Source organism: Dendrobates tinctorius, unplaced genomic scaffold, assembly GCF_039654945.1.
Source record: "Dendrobates tinctorius isolate UK_male_01 unplaced genomic scaffold, ASM3965494v1 ptg000134l, whole genome shotgun sequence".
Classification (NCBI taxonomy): Eukaryota; Metazoa; Chordata; class Amphibia; order Anura; family Dendrobatidae; genus Dendrobates; species Dendrobates tinctorius.
Window position 1 is genome coordinate 1,805,769 of NW_027361802.1, and position 16,216 is coordinate 1,821,984.

Sequence of the window (16,216 nt, forward strand, 5' to 3'; positions counted from 1 at the left end):
CAGCTGTAGCCTGCTTCGGGTACTCCTTGCTACTTAGTCCCGGCTCACTCCCGTTGCTGTTGTGCCCCCAAGTCTTGTGTGGGAATAAAGTGGTGACAACTTCTATTCCTCCGGTGTCTGCTGCAGGACCATTAGTATCCATACAACCTCGGGGCCCGGACCCCGGCCTTGCGCTGTGAACTTGGTAAGGGTTCTGTTCTAACCCTAATCCTTAGTCCTCCTCTCCTTACGTTCTGTACTACTCCTTCTTTCTTATGGAGAGAGTTAGGCTTTCCATCAATGTCTTTCCTGTGCCAGCGGACCCAGGTCACTGAGGTCGGCTGCAGCACTTCCTTCATCCATCCCACTCAGGGGATCTTCACTCTCCCACTGACTCTGTCAGACTCACTCAATCATAATCTCTTCCCGCTCTTTTGGTGCCAACTAAACTCCACCCGCCTGCCAGCACGCTTCGTGTTCCAAGCAGGGAGCCACCAAAGGGTGCTTTGCTACACTACTGGGTTGTGTTGGAGTGTGGTCAGGTGTCTCCACCTTACCTGAATGGTGGGGGTACCACACCTCAGGAGGAGGTGCAGTACCTCTGTGGCGACTGAACCCTCAGGGGCGCCACATATACAGTACCTTGTTTACCATGTACCCAGAACACGTTGTGGCTGACTATTGAGAAGATATATGATGAGAAGCATATTTTCTTTGAAGAGGAGACAGGCAAAACTGTCATAAGAAAAAATTCTAGCAATGAAAGACAAAAGGATATGAAGAATTGAAGGCTTTTAAAGGCAAACCATTAACCCTTCTATATCAATTTCCCCCTTTTGTAAATGGTATAACCTTTGCCACAGGGTCAGCTGATGTCCACAAGGGAGCTACTGTCTCATGGGTTTGGTACCCATAAGGGGGCTTCCTACCTGCTTCGCCCATCCACCCTCAGTGTGGACACTCACTTTCCCCATCAGCAATGGCTAGCTGGGGTCTATGATACACTACAGAAGGTTCAGCCTTAGATTTTTTTTCACACATACATTATTCAGTAGCTTAAGTAATACATATATTAGCGCTTTTACGGCTACATAAAACAATAAGCAAAACAACAAAATTTGCAAACAAGCCTGTACAATGCCAAAAATCCATCCTGCTAGGCCATTAAACCAATTTGCTGGATTTAAAAAAAGAGAATGTTACCCCACCATGAGTCTGTTTGCACTGTGTTTTAACCATTGGTCTCCAAGTTCACCTATTTTATCTATACTGGCCCTGATCTGGAGATTGCCAGCAGGGTCGATATAATTACGACAGGTGGAACCAATTATTTGACACATTCCTCCTTCTTTTGCTGTCAGGTAATCTAGTACTATAGTATGTTGGTTAGTAACTATGATTAATTGTCTCTGTATTAGTTTCATTAATAACTTCAAGAATCTGGAAAATCTGATCCTCCAGGTAGTCAGTAGCTTCCACTAATTTATCCCACATTTGTGTTATGAAGGGGTATATTGGCATACTACTGAATATTTTATTTGTTATCCCCATTTCTACTAGATATGGCCTACCATTTGGCCGGGGCTTATTGTCTGCAGCCCTTCTATACAAAGCATGAATTGGAACTACTGCTGTGTCCATTTTACTATGAGGAACTATGAAAGTGGCTGGTGTTAATTTGGCATGAGTACAAACGCCTCTTATGTCTGGGTTCACCCACCTGTAGGCACGATGTCTGCACACTAAGAATACTCCTGGGAGAACAAAACGTGACCAGGGGTCTGTATACATTGGTATAAACTCAAAAGTCCTGACATATGTTTATAGGCACACCAAGTATTATTCATTTGTTTTCCGTTAATACCAAATTCACATTTACCCCTTTCTTTTCTTATTATTTTACCCGTAGATGCTTTACAGCCTTCAACACCATCTTGGTATACCGTCTCATTAACGTGTTTGATCATGAGTGTATATATACGGAAGCAATTATTGTCCTCGCCACAGGTATTTGCTGCAGTGTGTTGAAGACTGAACCACAGTCCATCATTGGGAATGGGGTCTGAGTGAGGGATTTCAGTCCTCCTCCTGGCGACCATATTTCCGACGTCTGAATCATATTCCCGCCACCACATTTGTACCTTAGGCCGCGTTACATTAAACTGAAACCAGGGATTAGCAGCCCATCCGATTATAGCCAATGAGGCAGATATGTCACGGGGCACATCTTTTCCCCAAAACCTAGATTGAATCCAAGTCTCATTGTGTATGCAGTGTAGGGTTAATACCTTCCATGGCTCCAGAGGTAAGGCTAAGTATGGCATAGTCCTTGCAGATACTGGGCTGTGTGTACAGATCCAACAGTCTTTCGGTTTCTGTCCTTCCATGTCCTTTATGAGAAGAGCATGATGTCAAATAAGTTTGTTGTCCCAGTCAGCATTTAAGAGTTTATCCTGTGTCTCTGTAGAGTGCAGTAATCCTGTCACTGCCAGCAAGGTTCTGCTGTTGAAAAGACCTTCTTGCAGTGACTGGCGTGGATCCAGGTGGGCTTTCCCTCAAGTTTTACTGAGGTGGATGTGGTCAGCTGGACTTGGAGGGGGCCGTCAAATTGTGGGTCCAGGCTCCTTCTCACGTGTCTGCGTATAACCACCCAATCGCCTAGATTCAGCTGATGCACATCTGCACTTTCATTGGGATCTCGAATGGATGAAAACACATGTTTATGCACCACAATAAGTCTTTTCTGTAAGACCTGGACATAGGCTGTCATAGAACCGTGTTTCATTTGTAGCACCTGTGGGAAGCACAGACCAGTCTTTGGTGAACTACCAAACAGGACTTCAAAAGGAGACAAACCTGTCTTTCTATTTGGAGTGTGTCTGACTGAAAAGAGTGCAAGAGGCAAGCACTCTACCCAGCTCTTTCCTGTGTCTGCAATGGTCTTTTGAATTTTCAGTTTGTGTCCCTTTTAGTCTTTCCACTTTCCCACTACTTTGTGACCTATATGGTGTATGATATTCTTGCTGTACACCCAGGGCCTGCATGACTTCGCTCATTATTTCTCCCGTGAAGTGTGTACCCCGATCACTTTCTATGGTTTCTGGGACACCATACCTGCAGATCAGTTCTTTCATCCGTTTGTCTGCAGTCTCCCATACTCCATTTGAGTTCAGCTCAGCTCCCAGTCTCCCCCAGTGTTCCTTCTCTGTTTGGGCAGCTAGTTGCTGAAGGGATTTCAGGACATCTAGGCTCAGTGTGGCTGGAATACGCTGACTCTCCCCGCCACTGTCCACTGCTCCCTAGGCCGCCTTGCTGCTACTTTAGCAGCCTCGTCAGCCCTTCTGTTGCCCTCTACCTCCATGGAGTCTAACCGTTCGTGTGTGCTTTTACCTTGAAAATGCCAACCTGGACTGGTAACATCAGTGCCTCCATCAATTGTTTCACCAGCTCTGCATTTTTAATGGGCTTACCGGCTGATGTAAGAAACGCTCTGCTTCTCCACATAGGGCCATAATCATGGGCTATTCCCCATGCATAATTCAAATCTGTGTAAATATTAGTGACTTTACCTGCAGCGGCTCTACATGCCTCAGTGAGTGCCTTCAAATCTGCCTCCTATGCCAACATGTGAGGAGGGAGTGGTTCATCTCGGATTACCTCATGTGAGGATACTACTGCGTATCCAGTGTAGAAGCGCCCATCCTGGTGGTATCTGGAGTCATCTACAAAAAACTCAAAATCTGCATTAGGAACAGATTTTTTTATGGATGTGTGCAAACCCCACTGTCTCCTGACTCATCAGTTCTATGCAGTCATGTTCATGCGTCATGTCAAAGTATTCTTCCTCACTTATACAGTCTCCAATTCCCCCTTTTCTGAATCCACAGGCAGGAGGGTGGCTGGATTCAGAACATTATATCTTTTGAGGGTGACATACTCCGGAATTAGTAGAGCATATTCAAGTCGGAGCTGTCTGGCCATAGACAGAGGTTTTGGTTGAACTTGTACGAGTATGGAATGGATGTCATGTGGGGAATAAATTGTCAAAGGAAAAGTCAGTGTGATTTCACATGCCTTTCCTAGTAGTAGTGTAGCTGCTCCTACCGCACGGACACACGTAGGTGACCCTCTGATCACTGGGTCTAATTGTGCTGAGTAGTAAGCTATTGGTCTGTTTCCCTCCATGTTGTTGTGTCAGTACTGTGGTAGCATGTCCTCCCTGCTCTGTGCAAAAGAAGAAAAATGGCTGATCATAGTTTGGAATGCCTAAGGCTGGGACTGACACAATAAGCAGTTTGAGAGAATGGAAGGAATCAATTGCTTCTTGAGTGAGATCATAGGGGTCTGATGACAAGCAGTCATAAAGTGGTTGCATCATTTGTGAAGCAGACCTTATCCAAGGCCTACAGTAGGTCACCAAGCCTAGGAAAGTGCATAGATGCTGATGTGACCTGGGTAGAGGGAGACTTTGAATTGCTTGTTTCCTGTCTTCAGTCAGGTGTCTTGTACCTTTGGCAATACAATGTCCCAAAAATGTCACCTTTTGTTTGCAATACTTTAATTTGTCACGTGAGACCTTACAACCCTTTTCTGCCAAAAAACATAGCCAGAAACCTGTAGCTTCCCTGCAGGACATCTGGCCAGGCAGCAGAGCAAAAGGTCATCCACGTACTGTAATAGTACTATCTGTGGGTGAGGTGGTTGCCATTGCTCAAGGACCCCTGATACTGCTGCTGAGTAGATGGCAGGCGATTTATTTCCCCCTTGTGGGAGGACTGTCCAACAATACTGTTTACTATTTATGAGTAAAGGAAAAAAGATACTGACAACCAGAGTGCAGGGGTACAGAGAAAAATGCATTCGCCAAATCAATGACGGTGAAATATGTTGACGTTGCTGGGATCTGTGACAGATGTGTGTGGATCAGGGAAAATTGAGGTCATACTCTCTGTAACATCATTAATAGCCATTAAGTCATGAACCTTTCTGTAAGTGTCAGCAAACCCTTGGGTCCTTTTTTCATAATGGGATACAAAGGGGTGTTGCAGGGAGAATATCTTTGCACCAGAACCCCTGCCTTAACATACTCTTTAATATTCCTGCTCAGGACCATTGATTTGGCTAGGCTCAAGGGGTATTGCTGTTAAAACAAGGAGGAGTGGTTCCTTCTTTCAATTTAATCATGACAGTAAATTCATAGGGGTATTTTCACTAACAAGTTTTGTAGGCACCACAATTCCAGCACCTCACTGTTTCTAGGTCCCTTACTACGTCTCCACTGTTTTCCTTGTGCTCCAGCATACTTGACAGGTTGTCTTACCGTCCTTGTTTGCTCAACTACTTTAGCTACCTTAAGGAGGTCTTTTGGATCTACATGTCTCCATTCAGGTCTGGTTGTCTGTACTGCGTCTCGTAAGTCTTTGTTCATACCATCAATGAATGCATTCACCAGTATTTTAACATCAAGTGGGTTTATGCGACTGTACCCCATGTCTGCCCATTTCAGCTGTAACCGTCCAAAGTACATCTCTACGCTGTCTCCTTTTTTTACTGTGTCACGTTAGTCAGGAGTACAGACTGCTCTGATTGTTTCACTGCAGCCCATTGTTTTAGTGAATCACAGTACGTCTCCCCAGACCGTGCAGATTAATCATCCATGCCCCAAGCCTGATTCTTTGCCATATCTGTATGTGCCTTAATTATATGTCCTAGTATGTCACCTGCCTTTAAACTCACCAACCTCTCTAGGTCTGCCCAGGTACACTTATGTCTGCTGTATTTCCTTTATGTGTCTGTAAAGCGGGAATAGTTGCTTTTTTTGGGTCAGGCAGCTGCTTCAGCATAGCTAGCTGGTTAGAGGGGCTCCAGGGATAACACCCCTGCATCTTTCTTACTCTAGCCACTCTTCTAGGTCCTGATGTGGTTGGTCGTCTGGTGTCTGTCAGCTTACTCCTGAAAGGTCAATGACCCCACTAACCACACTATTATATCAGTTTCTTATGTCACTACATATGATCTTGTCCAGACAGGATTTAGCGCAACTCGCTTAGGTCGGTAGCACAGGTCACAAAAGTAGCTATTCAGTCTGGGTTTGTCGGAGTCTGACCAGTGTTTACAAGTCTGTTTTGTCTGGGTCTCTGGTTAAACTTTCTCAATCAAAACATTCATAATACACCTTACTTTCATACTGCTGCACATTCTCAATCATTTATTCATTTGCTATCATCTTCCTTTGTCTTTGCCTTTTTTTTTGTACATCCAACCATTCACACTCAAGCATTTTTGCCTTTTTCAATATTGGTCCCACCTGTTTTACTGCTTCCTTTCTTCTGTCTTTTACAATATGCATAGCGGTGGAATCCCATTGGGAGCCCCTGACTGCACACACAGAATAAGTTGCCATGGCTTCAACTTACTCGTCAGACAGCTCACCTTTTATTCTGAAATGCCCCTCTAGTGTGCCTGGACGTTGTCTTACAGGCCACACATAGCAAGTCAGAGCGAGCCTGCCAAGGTGTAGCGGGAAGGCTCCATGCCTCTCACCCGGTAGACCGACAGGCTGTAACAGGAAGGCTCTTTACCTCTCACCCGTTAGATCAGCTGACTAGAATAGGAATAGGCCTTTTACCTACTAGTTCAGCTCCATGGAACGTGGGAAGGCTGCTTCAACTTGGACAGCTCACCTTTATTCTGAAATGCCCTCTGTGTGCCTGGACCTTGTCTTACAGGCCACACATAGCAAGTCAGAACGAGCCTGCCAAGGTATAGCCAGAAGGCTCCTTGCCCTCTCTTCTCACCCACAACAAAAAAACCCGCTGACTAAAGTAAGAAGGCCCAGGTGTGATAGGCATCTAACCTACTTTATCAGCCGAGCAGTTGGCTACCTCCTTCTGCTGATCCTCAATTTGCTATAAATCAATCACACAGCTAGAAGCAGGTACACATTAATGACCAAACAATCACTTACAAGTTTCCTTCTAAATTAGGCACCATATTTTACTTTCAACTTCAACTTACAAAATTTAATTCCACGTCAATTACGTACTGTTGCTTTAAATTGCACGAATCTCCTAGTGCGCATTAGACCAAGGACAGAAACACAGAGAATCTTGAGTGGAGCTCCATGCCCCCTCCCATTAGACACTCAGCGTAGATATCAGAGGAGAACTGCGCAAAGGCATCATTCCCCCCTCCCATCAGATTTTTGGAAATTTAATGTCCTTCACACAGAAACAGAATGCAGCAGTTCTTATACCTAATCAAAATCAATTTCTGCAAAACCCTCAAAATCACAGGATTTCACTGTAAGAGCAGATAGCTGTATAATGTGAGTAACTGAGTCATGCCCTTTTCTGGCCAAATGCACCCAGGAAACTTTACAACGTAATGCCACATAACATGAGCTAGATCATTATTCAATTCATTCAGTCTCAGATGTAGATTGAAATATCTATAACGCATCTGTCTGGGATCTCCCACAAGAACTAGAAAGGTAACAGTCTCTTGACACAAAATGTGTGTGAGGATGCATTCATACATGCTCATTAAGGGATTTTTTTTTTTCTTTCACTTTTCAGTGGTCAGCTGATTTAAAAAAAAAAAAAAAAAGCACAAAAATCCCTCATCTCAATCACTGCGCCTAATTCAGGTCAAAGTGAGTTGAATAATGTCCTCTGTCACATATAGAGGACCACACCTAACAGAACCCCTCAATCAGGGACTTATTTATATCCCTTATTCTCAATTACTCATCTCATAGACATACCTACAAGGATTCACACAGCCTGCCTATTTTGCACTTTGGAATTAACACCTTATGAAACTACAGCAGTGTCCACTGACACTCTGAGAACCCCAAAGCCAACGTCTTAAGCAACAAGAAAAAAACCCACAGCCTTATACAAAATACAGCCTATGATTTTACTGCCAATCCAAAATGACCAAAATAACACTGAACAACTGCACAGTCTATCCCAGCTCTGTGCTACACAGTACACAACCAGTTAGTATATTGACAGAACAGAATGACAGATAATACAGATGACAATTATCTTATTACTCTATTATTCAACTCTCATACGGACATACTCACTGCTCACTGGTGATATAGGTTCTTTTGAACCGTGTTGTATAGCCTTACCCAGAGATATGTTTAGATCCAGAGAGAGATTGCAAATGCAAAACAATGTAAAAATAACATTTTGCACCTTGCTGCAGCTGGATTTGCATGTCCAACCTCCCAGGAAGCTCCCACATACGGATTCCGAATAGGCTGGTTACCACTGCCCCACATTGGGCGCCAAAACCTGTTGTAGCTGTTTTCGTTCTGACCCAGAGTCAGATATGCCAGATCACCAGTGAGGCCAAATTAGGAGTTTACGCCCTTAATTTACAAGCACTTGGAGAAAAAGAAATCTGCACACTGATTGTGAGCAAGTCCCTTTTATCTGACGTAATGAAGCACAAGGCAATCTTTTATACCATTTACAACAATATGTAATTCTGTGGAGCTCATGTGGCCACCACCGTTTACCCAGGGTCATACCTTGTTTACCATGTACCCAGAACACGTTGTGGCTGACTATTGAGAACATATATGATAAGAAGCATATTTTCCTTGAAGAGGAGACAGGCAAAACTGTTGTCATAAGAATAAATTCTAGCAATGAAAGGCAATTTGAAGAATTATAGGCAGTTAAAGGCATTGCCCTCTCCATCACCCCCATCATAGCCTTCTCCCCACCACCTCCATCATTTCCTCCTCCACCACCCCATCATCGTCCTTTCAACTGCCATGATCATTGCCTTCACCCCCACCACCCAAATCATTGTCCTTTTCACTGCCACCATCATTGCCTTCTTCCCCACCACCCCATCATTGCCCATTCCACCACCTCCATAATTTCCTCCTTCCCCACCACCCCCACCATTACTCATTCAACTGCCACTATCATTGCCTTCACCCCTACCACCCCCGTCATTGTCCTTTCCACTGCCACCATCATTGCCCATTTCACCACCCCCACCATAACCCTATTCATTGTCCTTTCAACTGCCACCATCATTGCCTTCACCTCCACCACCCTCATCATTGTCCTTTTCACCACCTCCATCATTTCCTCCTCCCCCACCACCCCCATAATTGTCCTTTCAACTGCCACAGTCATTGCTTTCTCCCCCACCACCCCATCATTGCCTTCTCCCCTATCACTGCCCTCTCCTCCACCTACACACAGCACCATTCACCTCTCTGCACATTCCCCTGCAGCGACACACACACACCACCTCTCCTGCAGCAACACCATTGCCCGCAGCTTCCTCTCTCAGGCACAGCCGCAGCAGTGAATGATGTCATCCAGCCGTGCCGCTGACTGTGTGAAAGACAGGAAGAGCAGGCAGGAAGCAGGATGGATTGCTGCAGCTCCGCTGCCATTTTCTCTTGCAGGCAGCGGAGCTGCAGGGATCTCTCCCTGCCCGCCGCGCATGAGGGCATTCTGGCCAGGGGCCCCCCCCGGAGCCTCGGGGCTGGATAAACAGGCCAGACTGCCCTCATCTGTCCTGCAAGGGGCCCCCATCCACCTCCGGGCCCCGATGCAGCTACACCGGCTGCACATGCAGTACGTCCGCCAGTGTCAGGATCTGTATGTATGTTATACGCGCACATACCTAGGAGAAGTGTGCATTGAGATGGGAGAGCTGTCTGCCGTTGTATGCAAAATGGCATGAAGTGAGCTCTGACTGTAGCTCTGCCCCACGTCAGCCTGGTAAGTCACATTGTGATGTTATGCCAGATTTTAGAACTAGAAAGTTGAAAGAATCTCGTTGAGTCCTTTTGATATCATGTATGGGCAGCACGGTGGCTCAGTGGTTAACACTGCAGCCTTGCAGCGCTTGGGGTCCTGGGTTCGAATCCCACCAAGGACAACATCTGCAAGGAGTTTGTATGTTCTCCCCGTGTTTGCGTGGGTTTCCTCCGGGTACTCAGGTTTCCTCCCACACTCCAAAGACATACTGATAGGGATAATGTGTGCAAACTGTAAAGTGCTGCGGAATATGTTAGCGCTATATAAAAATTTATAATTTGTCTTGGATCATGTGACCAGGAGAGCAGAAGGACTTGGGAAAGCAAGGTATTTACAAAATGGCTCATCTATGGCAATTGGTTCATGTGAAAGGGACTGTTAAAGTAATGGCACAACAGCGTGCTATTTCTTTAAATACTTCTTAGCATATTTGTTTTCTCTTCCCCCAAAGCTACATGTGCACGATGGCCAAAGAGAAAATCTTGATGGATTTATAAAGACTTTTGTCAAACTTCAACCCTCAGATGGAAATCCTGGAATATTTTCTGTGGATTGTGAAATGGTAATGAAGAATCAAAGGACTTTATGATCTTAAAAAAATATATATTTTATGGTTTTTAATTGTTTTCTATATCATTTATAGTGTTACACAACTCAAGGTCTGGAACTTGTCAGAGTCACTGTGGTCGATCCTAATTTACAGGTGGTTTATGACACCTTTGTTAAGCCGGATAATGAAATCATAGACTATAACACAAGGTAGCTATACACTTCAATGCTTATTATTCGAGGTGCATGTTATGTTTTTTTTGTCTGTTTTTTTTTTTTCCTCCTTCTAAAATGATTTGAATATTTTCAGAGTGTCATGATTGGTTGAGGCAATAGCTATAAAAGACAGTTTTTATGTATATAGTGTAGTGACCTAGTTTTTCTCCCAATTTTTTATTCACTCCTTGCCACTGATTTACAGAATTTAGTGGTTAACTAGTAAACTCTAAAATGCTGTACTTGACTGCTATACAGAGTAGGGAGGTGAATTATAAACAGAAGTGATGACCAAACCAGAAGGAATAGTGTTCTTAAACAAAGTATCACTGGGTTCTATGTTTTTTGTTTTGGGTTTACATAAAGAATGCCGTTTGTTATATTCTGTGGCTGTGCAGTTAATAAGAAATAGCTTTAAAAGGTTAGCAAGTCATATTTCATTGAAAGACCACAAAGCGGGAGGAGGTGTGGGGTGCGGGCGGGGTGGCAGCTATGCCAGTGAGGTCAAGCTGGAAACTGGTTGAGAGATGAAAACCGTTTGTCTAAAGGACCATTGAGTTGTTTGAGAATAGAACTTACCGTAAATGGAATGGAAATTAACTGCTTTTTTGGAATAGACATTCAGCTTTTAGTCGCTCAATTACTAAAAATATCGTATTTTTCTGACTTTAAGATGCACCTACGTTTTAGAGGAGGAAAACAGAAAAATTGAAGCAAAATATTTGGTCACGACTGTTATGGTGAGGGGAGCTCCCGCTGATACTGCCATAGGGGAGCTGCCTCCATCTAGGGTGTGTGTGTTGTAGAGGTCCCCATGTGTACATGACCCGCAATTCCCATCCTGGTACACATGGCCCCCATCATGCTGCACAAATAAAAAAAAAAAAATACAAAAGCCAATTCTACTTGTCTTCCCTTCTCTCACGCAGCGGCATCCTGTTCTGATGCCAGCAGCTGATTTCAGCCTGTAACAGCACATGACGTCACTGCCATGCACCCTCACACGTTGAGGTCAGTTGCCAGGCCACTCGCTGCGGTCCATGCTAGGGATAATTGGCATGAATATTCTGTTTAATAGCGGACGTTGTTTTAGCCGCAGCCATCGGGCGATTACGTGTGCCCTTTATTAAAGAGTGACTATTTATTGCTCTCCACTCACATGGAGTCAGTCCATTAAGGTAGAGGTTAACAAATCCCCCAAATCCCTTTTATGTAGGAAAGTGCAAAATAAGGAAAAAGATTCCTAGACAGCTGTAATCTGATTCAGACCAATCCCTTAACCCCTTAGCGACACGTACCATATTAGTACTGCTCTGTGGGAGGTACATTTGTGCCCCGAGCAGTACTAGTACGGCGGCACAATCGTGCAGCCTCACACTGAGTGCTGCGGCGATCGTGTAGGTGTCAGCTGTATGTGACAGTTGAAACTCTGCAGCAACATCCACAATTGGTGCTAGCACCGATCGTGTGCATTTAACCCCTCTGATGCCGCTGTCAGTAGTGACAGCAGCATACAGAAGCATCAAGCAGTGAATGGGGCTCCCTGCGCGCTTCCATCAGCGCATCGCGATGTCCTGATGGTCTCCATGGAGACCCCCGGCACCAAGATGGCTGTGGGTTCCTTCTAAGTCCTGCAAGGAAGGTGGCTTGTGTGCAGCTGCTGAGAGCAGGTGCCGGCATGCCTCCTTCCCTGCTTGTCAGATTCTGATCTGATATTCTACAGTGCAGAGTATTAGATTAGCGGTCTGATGTAATATAGTAATGTCCCATATTGGGACAATGTAAAAAGGCAAGAAAGTGTGAAAATATTTTGTTAAAAAAAACCTAAATAAAGAAAAAAAAATATTTTTCCAATAAATACATTTATGTAAATAAAAAAATAAAAGTACACATTTGGTATTACCGCGTCCGTAGCGACCTGCTCCATAAAACTGTCCCACTAGTTAACCCCTTCAGTGAACGCCTTTAAAAAAAAAAAAAAAAAAAAAAAACGCAAGAAACAATGTTTTTCCATCATACATGACGGCACCACGAGAGGGGGGATCCGCCCAACAAGGACAGGAAACCTTCAAGATAAAAGGGGCGGCTCCTCTCTCCGCATCAGTTGGTTTCCTGTCCTCGATGGGGAACCCTCAAGATAAAAACCTCTTGAAGATTCTTGAAAAAAGAAAAGACGATCCCTGGGTCGGGTGGTTACTGGCAGGCACCGGTCTGCTACACCCGTCACCAGGTACCGGTAGTCTCCTCGGGGGCCATATATTCCTATGCCCCCCTGAGCGAGTGCATGGCCACAGCCCGTGAGGTAAATGCATGGGTGAAGTTAGAGCCATGGAGGCCACATTGGGTGTACCCTCCCTGATGCCAAACATACCCTATAGAAGTCCACGGAGGCCACTTTCCGTGCTCCCTCCCTGTCGACATATGGTGGCCATGTGGCACATCGGTGCCCGGGCAGAGGTAAGACTCCTTGGAGGTCCCTTGGGGATCCCTCCCTGTTGAGCGCAAGCCGGACACTGTGGATTTGCCCTAGTGGAGAGATGTACCTGCAGTGTGGAAGCTTCCTCTTGAAGACCAGGTTCATGGGGGACACAGGTATGAGGGCAGCAGCAGCTTCAGGCGGCTAATGGCATAGAACGCCGCAACAGGTGCATGGGGCGCACACCGGAAGGGAAGCCGGGTACGTGCAGCTGAAGGCGCACCTGAGCACAAGTGACTGTCAGGCCTGTTAATGGTAGCGCGCAGGGGGCGTGCTCCGAAGGTGGAGTCTGGGTGCACGCAGCGGCGTGTACACCCGGGAATCAGCACTAAGTACCAGGCAGCTGCAGGGGGAGGCCGTTCCAGAAAGAGCGCGGAGGTGTGCGCGCACTGGAGATAACACAGGGGGCACTCACGGGAAGTGGTAACAGAGCTTGAACCGGAAGTAGTTACCGGTGATCCTGGAGACAGAGGCGTGTACAGCAAGGTGCCAGAGGCGCGCACAGGACACAGGAACGCGCATGCGAGGCAAAGCGCAGGCAGGTGCAGGATCAACCAGGTGATCTTTTAATTAATTAAAAAAAAAAAAAAAAAAGGGGGGGAGTGAACATAATGCTGTTACTTAAAACCAGTAGGAAGTACTGGCATGCGTCACCACACCGTTATTGGGTTAGATGTGACTGCTCTCAGCAGGAAGTGGCAGCAGCTAAGCAGCTTATAGGATGGAGAGCCCTTCACCAGAGCATTTGCAGCCACACCAGGAGGTGCAGGAAAGGCGGTCTCGTTCAGAAGAAAAGATCCAGACACTCCGCACCAGCAGTGGGAGCTGCTCGGGCAGCGCACGGGCGGATCGTCGCCGCAAAAAGGAGGGGTCCTTGGTCTCTTTGGGAGACAGTGAGAAGACCAGTCAGCCTCCAGATCCGATACCCGTTCTGTGAAGCGTCCAAGTGGTGATTGAGCTTCGAGAAAGTCCAGCTCGCTAATGTCTGTTCTCTTTCTTTCTCTTGTACCTCTCTCCCCTCTTTTTACATACATTGGCAGGGTGGAGTATAGGAGGTCCCTAAGAAGAGTAGGTCAAAATCCAAGAATTAAGGCCCCTTTACATTTAGCGATGCACCAGCGATCCGACCCGGTCAGGATCGCTGGTGCATAGCTAAATGATCGCTAGTGAGCTGTCACACAGGCAGACCTCACAGCGATGCAGCAGCGACGCAGCACACGTTACTTACCTTTCACACACAGCGATCCTGACGTCCTCCCGCCCGCCTCCACGCGTCGCTCGTCGGCGCCAGCAGGAAGCGCCCGACGAGAAATGGAGCCAGACATTCTCGCGCGATCAGCGATGGACAGTGGGGGAGCCGGTCGGAGGTAAGTATCACACATTATAGCGATATCGCTATGTGTAAAACCCCCTTTAGGAATTTCCCTTATGCAATAGTCCCTTATGAGCATCTTGGAGTAAAAGATTGTGCCAGGACTGTATTAATAACACAGTAGCGGAAGAAACATCCTCTTTTTCGGATAACCTGAGATCCCTGATTCAAACAGAAGTCTGTAAATCAGTGAGGGCTTTACAATCAGTGGATACGGATAGTAAAGCAAGAGATAGATCCAGCCCCTCAGTAGTCTCTCAGGAAGACTCCACAGGGTCAGAGGAGGACTCAGATGAATCCCACTATTCAGATAGCAGTTCTGATGAGGAAGACTCATTCCCAGTAGAAGCTACAGATAAGCTTATAAAAGCAATCCGATCTACTATGGGGCTGGTAGATGAGAGAGCAAAAAAGACGGCTCAGGAACTCATGTTTAGCGTGTTGCAAAAGAAAAAACGTAGAGTCTTCCCTATTAACGAACAGCTGGAAGGGCTCATAAAAAGGGAATGGGGAAAAAACAGAAGAAGTCCCAGATAATTCCCTAAAAAGGAGGTACCCCTTTGATGAAGAGGCATCCTCATCCTGGGATAGAGCTCCAAAAATTGATGTAGCGATCTCAAAAGTTGCCAGAAAATCCTCCCTACCATTTAAGGATTTGGGTTCCCTAAAAGAAACTCTGGACAGAAAGACAGACAATTGTCTTAAGACAGCCTGGGAGGCCTCTGCTGGGGCACGAAGACCCGCCATCGTGGCCACTTGTGTGGCTAGATTTCTAAAAATATGGGTTGATAACCTGGTGGATCAGCTAGAGCAAGGAGTCCCCAGGGAGTCTAATCTGGAAGCAATACCGGCCATCAGAGCAGCGGCAGTCTTTCTCGCTGAGGCTTCAGCAGATTCAGCCAGGCTAGCAGCAAAATCAGCAGCCTTAACTAATGTGGGACGCTGTGCAGTATGGCTCAAATGCTGGCCGGGGGACACACTGGCAAAGATGAAACTCTGCTCTCTGCCGTGTGAGGGAAATTTCCTATTTGGACCGGCATTGGATGATGTGTTTGAGAAAGCCGGCAAGAAAAATTTCCCAAAACAGCCATTTCAGGCCTTTTGGCGCTCCTTTCAGAAGGACCAAAAGTTCAGAAGACAGCAGTACAGGGATCAAGACAGAAACAACTCTGACAAACGATCCAGAGGAGGGAGAGGTTTCTACTTCGGCAAGCACTCCAAAGACGCCAAAAAACCCTCCCAGTGACGGTCTGTCTCAGGTGGGGGGGAGGCTCTCACTTCCTCCCAGCCTGGGAGAGGATCTCATCCAGCACCTGGATCCGACAGATTGTGGGGTCAGGTCTGGAGTTAAGGTTCCACCACTGGCCGCCACAAAGATACATGCAGACTCCAGTTCAGTCCTCACAAGAAAAGCAAGGCAGTCTGGAAGGGGAAGTAATCTTGCTCCTAGACAAATATGTCCTGGAAGAAGTTCCGGGAAAGGAAGTAAGATTTTTACTTCCCCCCCCCCCCCCCTCCCCCCCCCCTATTTCTCATTAAAAAAAAAAAAGCAGACAATTCCTAGAGGACGATTATAAATTTGAAAGGCCTCAACAAATATCTGATAGTTCCATCATTCAAGATGGAAACGATAAGATTGGCTGTGAAGCTCCTCTTTCCTCAGTGCTACATGGCAGTCCTGGACCTCAAGGATGCTTACTATCAGGTCCCAATCTGGCGACAAGATTGCAAATATCTCAGGGTGGCGGTCCAGATAAGGTCTCAGTGGCATCACTTTCAGTACAGGGCTCTGCCCTTTGGGGTAGCAATAGCCCCCCGAGT

General features: G+C 46.1%; 1 protein-coding gene across 1 annotated transcript in view; it reads left to right on the forward strand.

Moving 5' to 3' along the window:
- Positions 1 to 16,216, forward strand: part of LOC141048252 (RNA exonuclease 1 homolog) — a 324,762-nt gene that overhangs the window by 201,211 nt on the left and 107,335 nt on the right. Inside the window, exons 12-13 of the mRNA XM_073543671.1 lie at positions 10,234 to 10,344; positions 10,426 to 10,541. Coding sequence (XP_073399772.1) covers positions 10,234 to 10,344; positions 10,426 to 10,541 — 227 coding nt within the window. The remainder of the gene's footprint in view (positions 1 to 10,233; positions 10,345 to 10,425; positions 10,542 to 16,216) is intronic.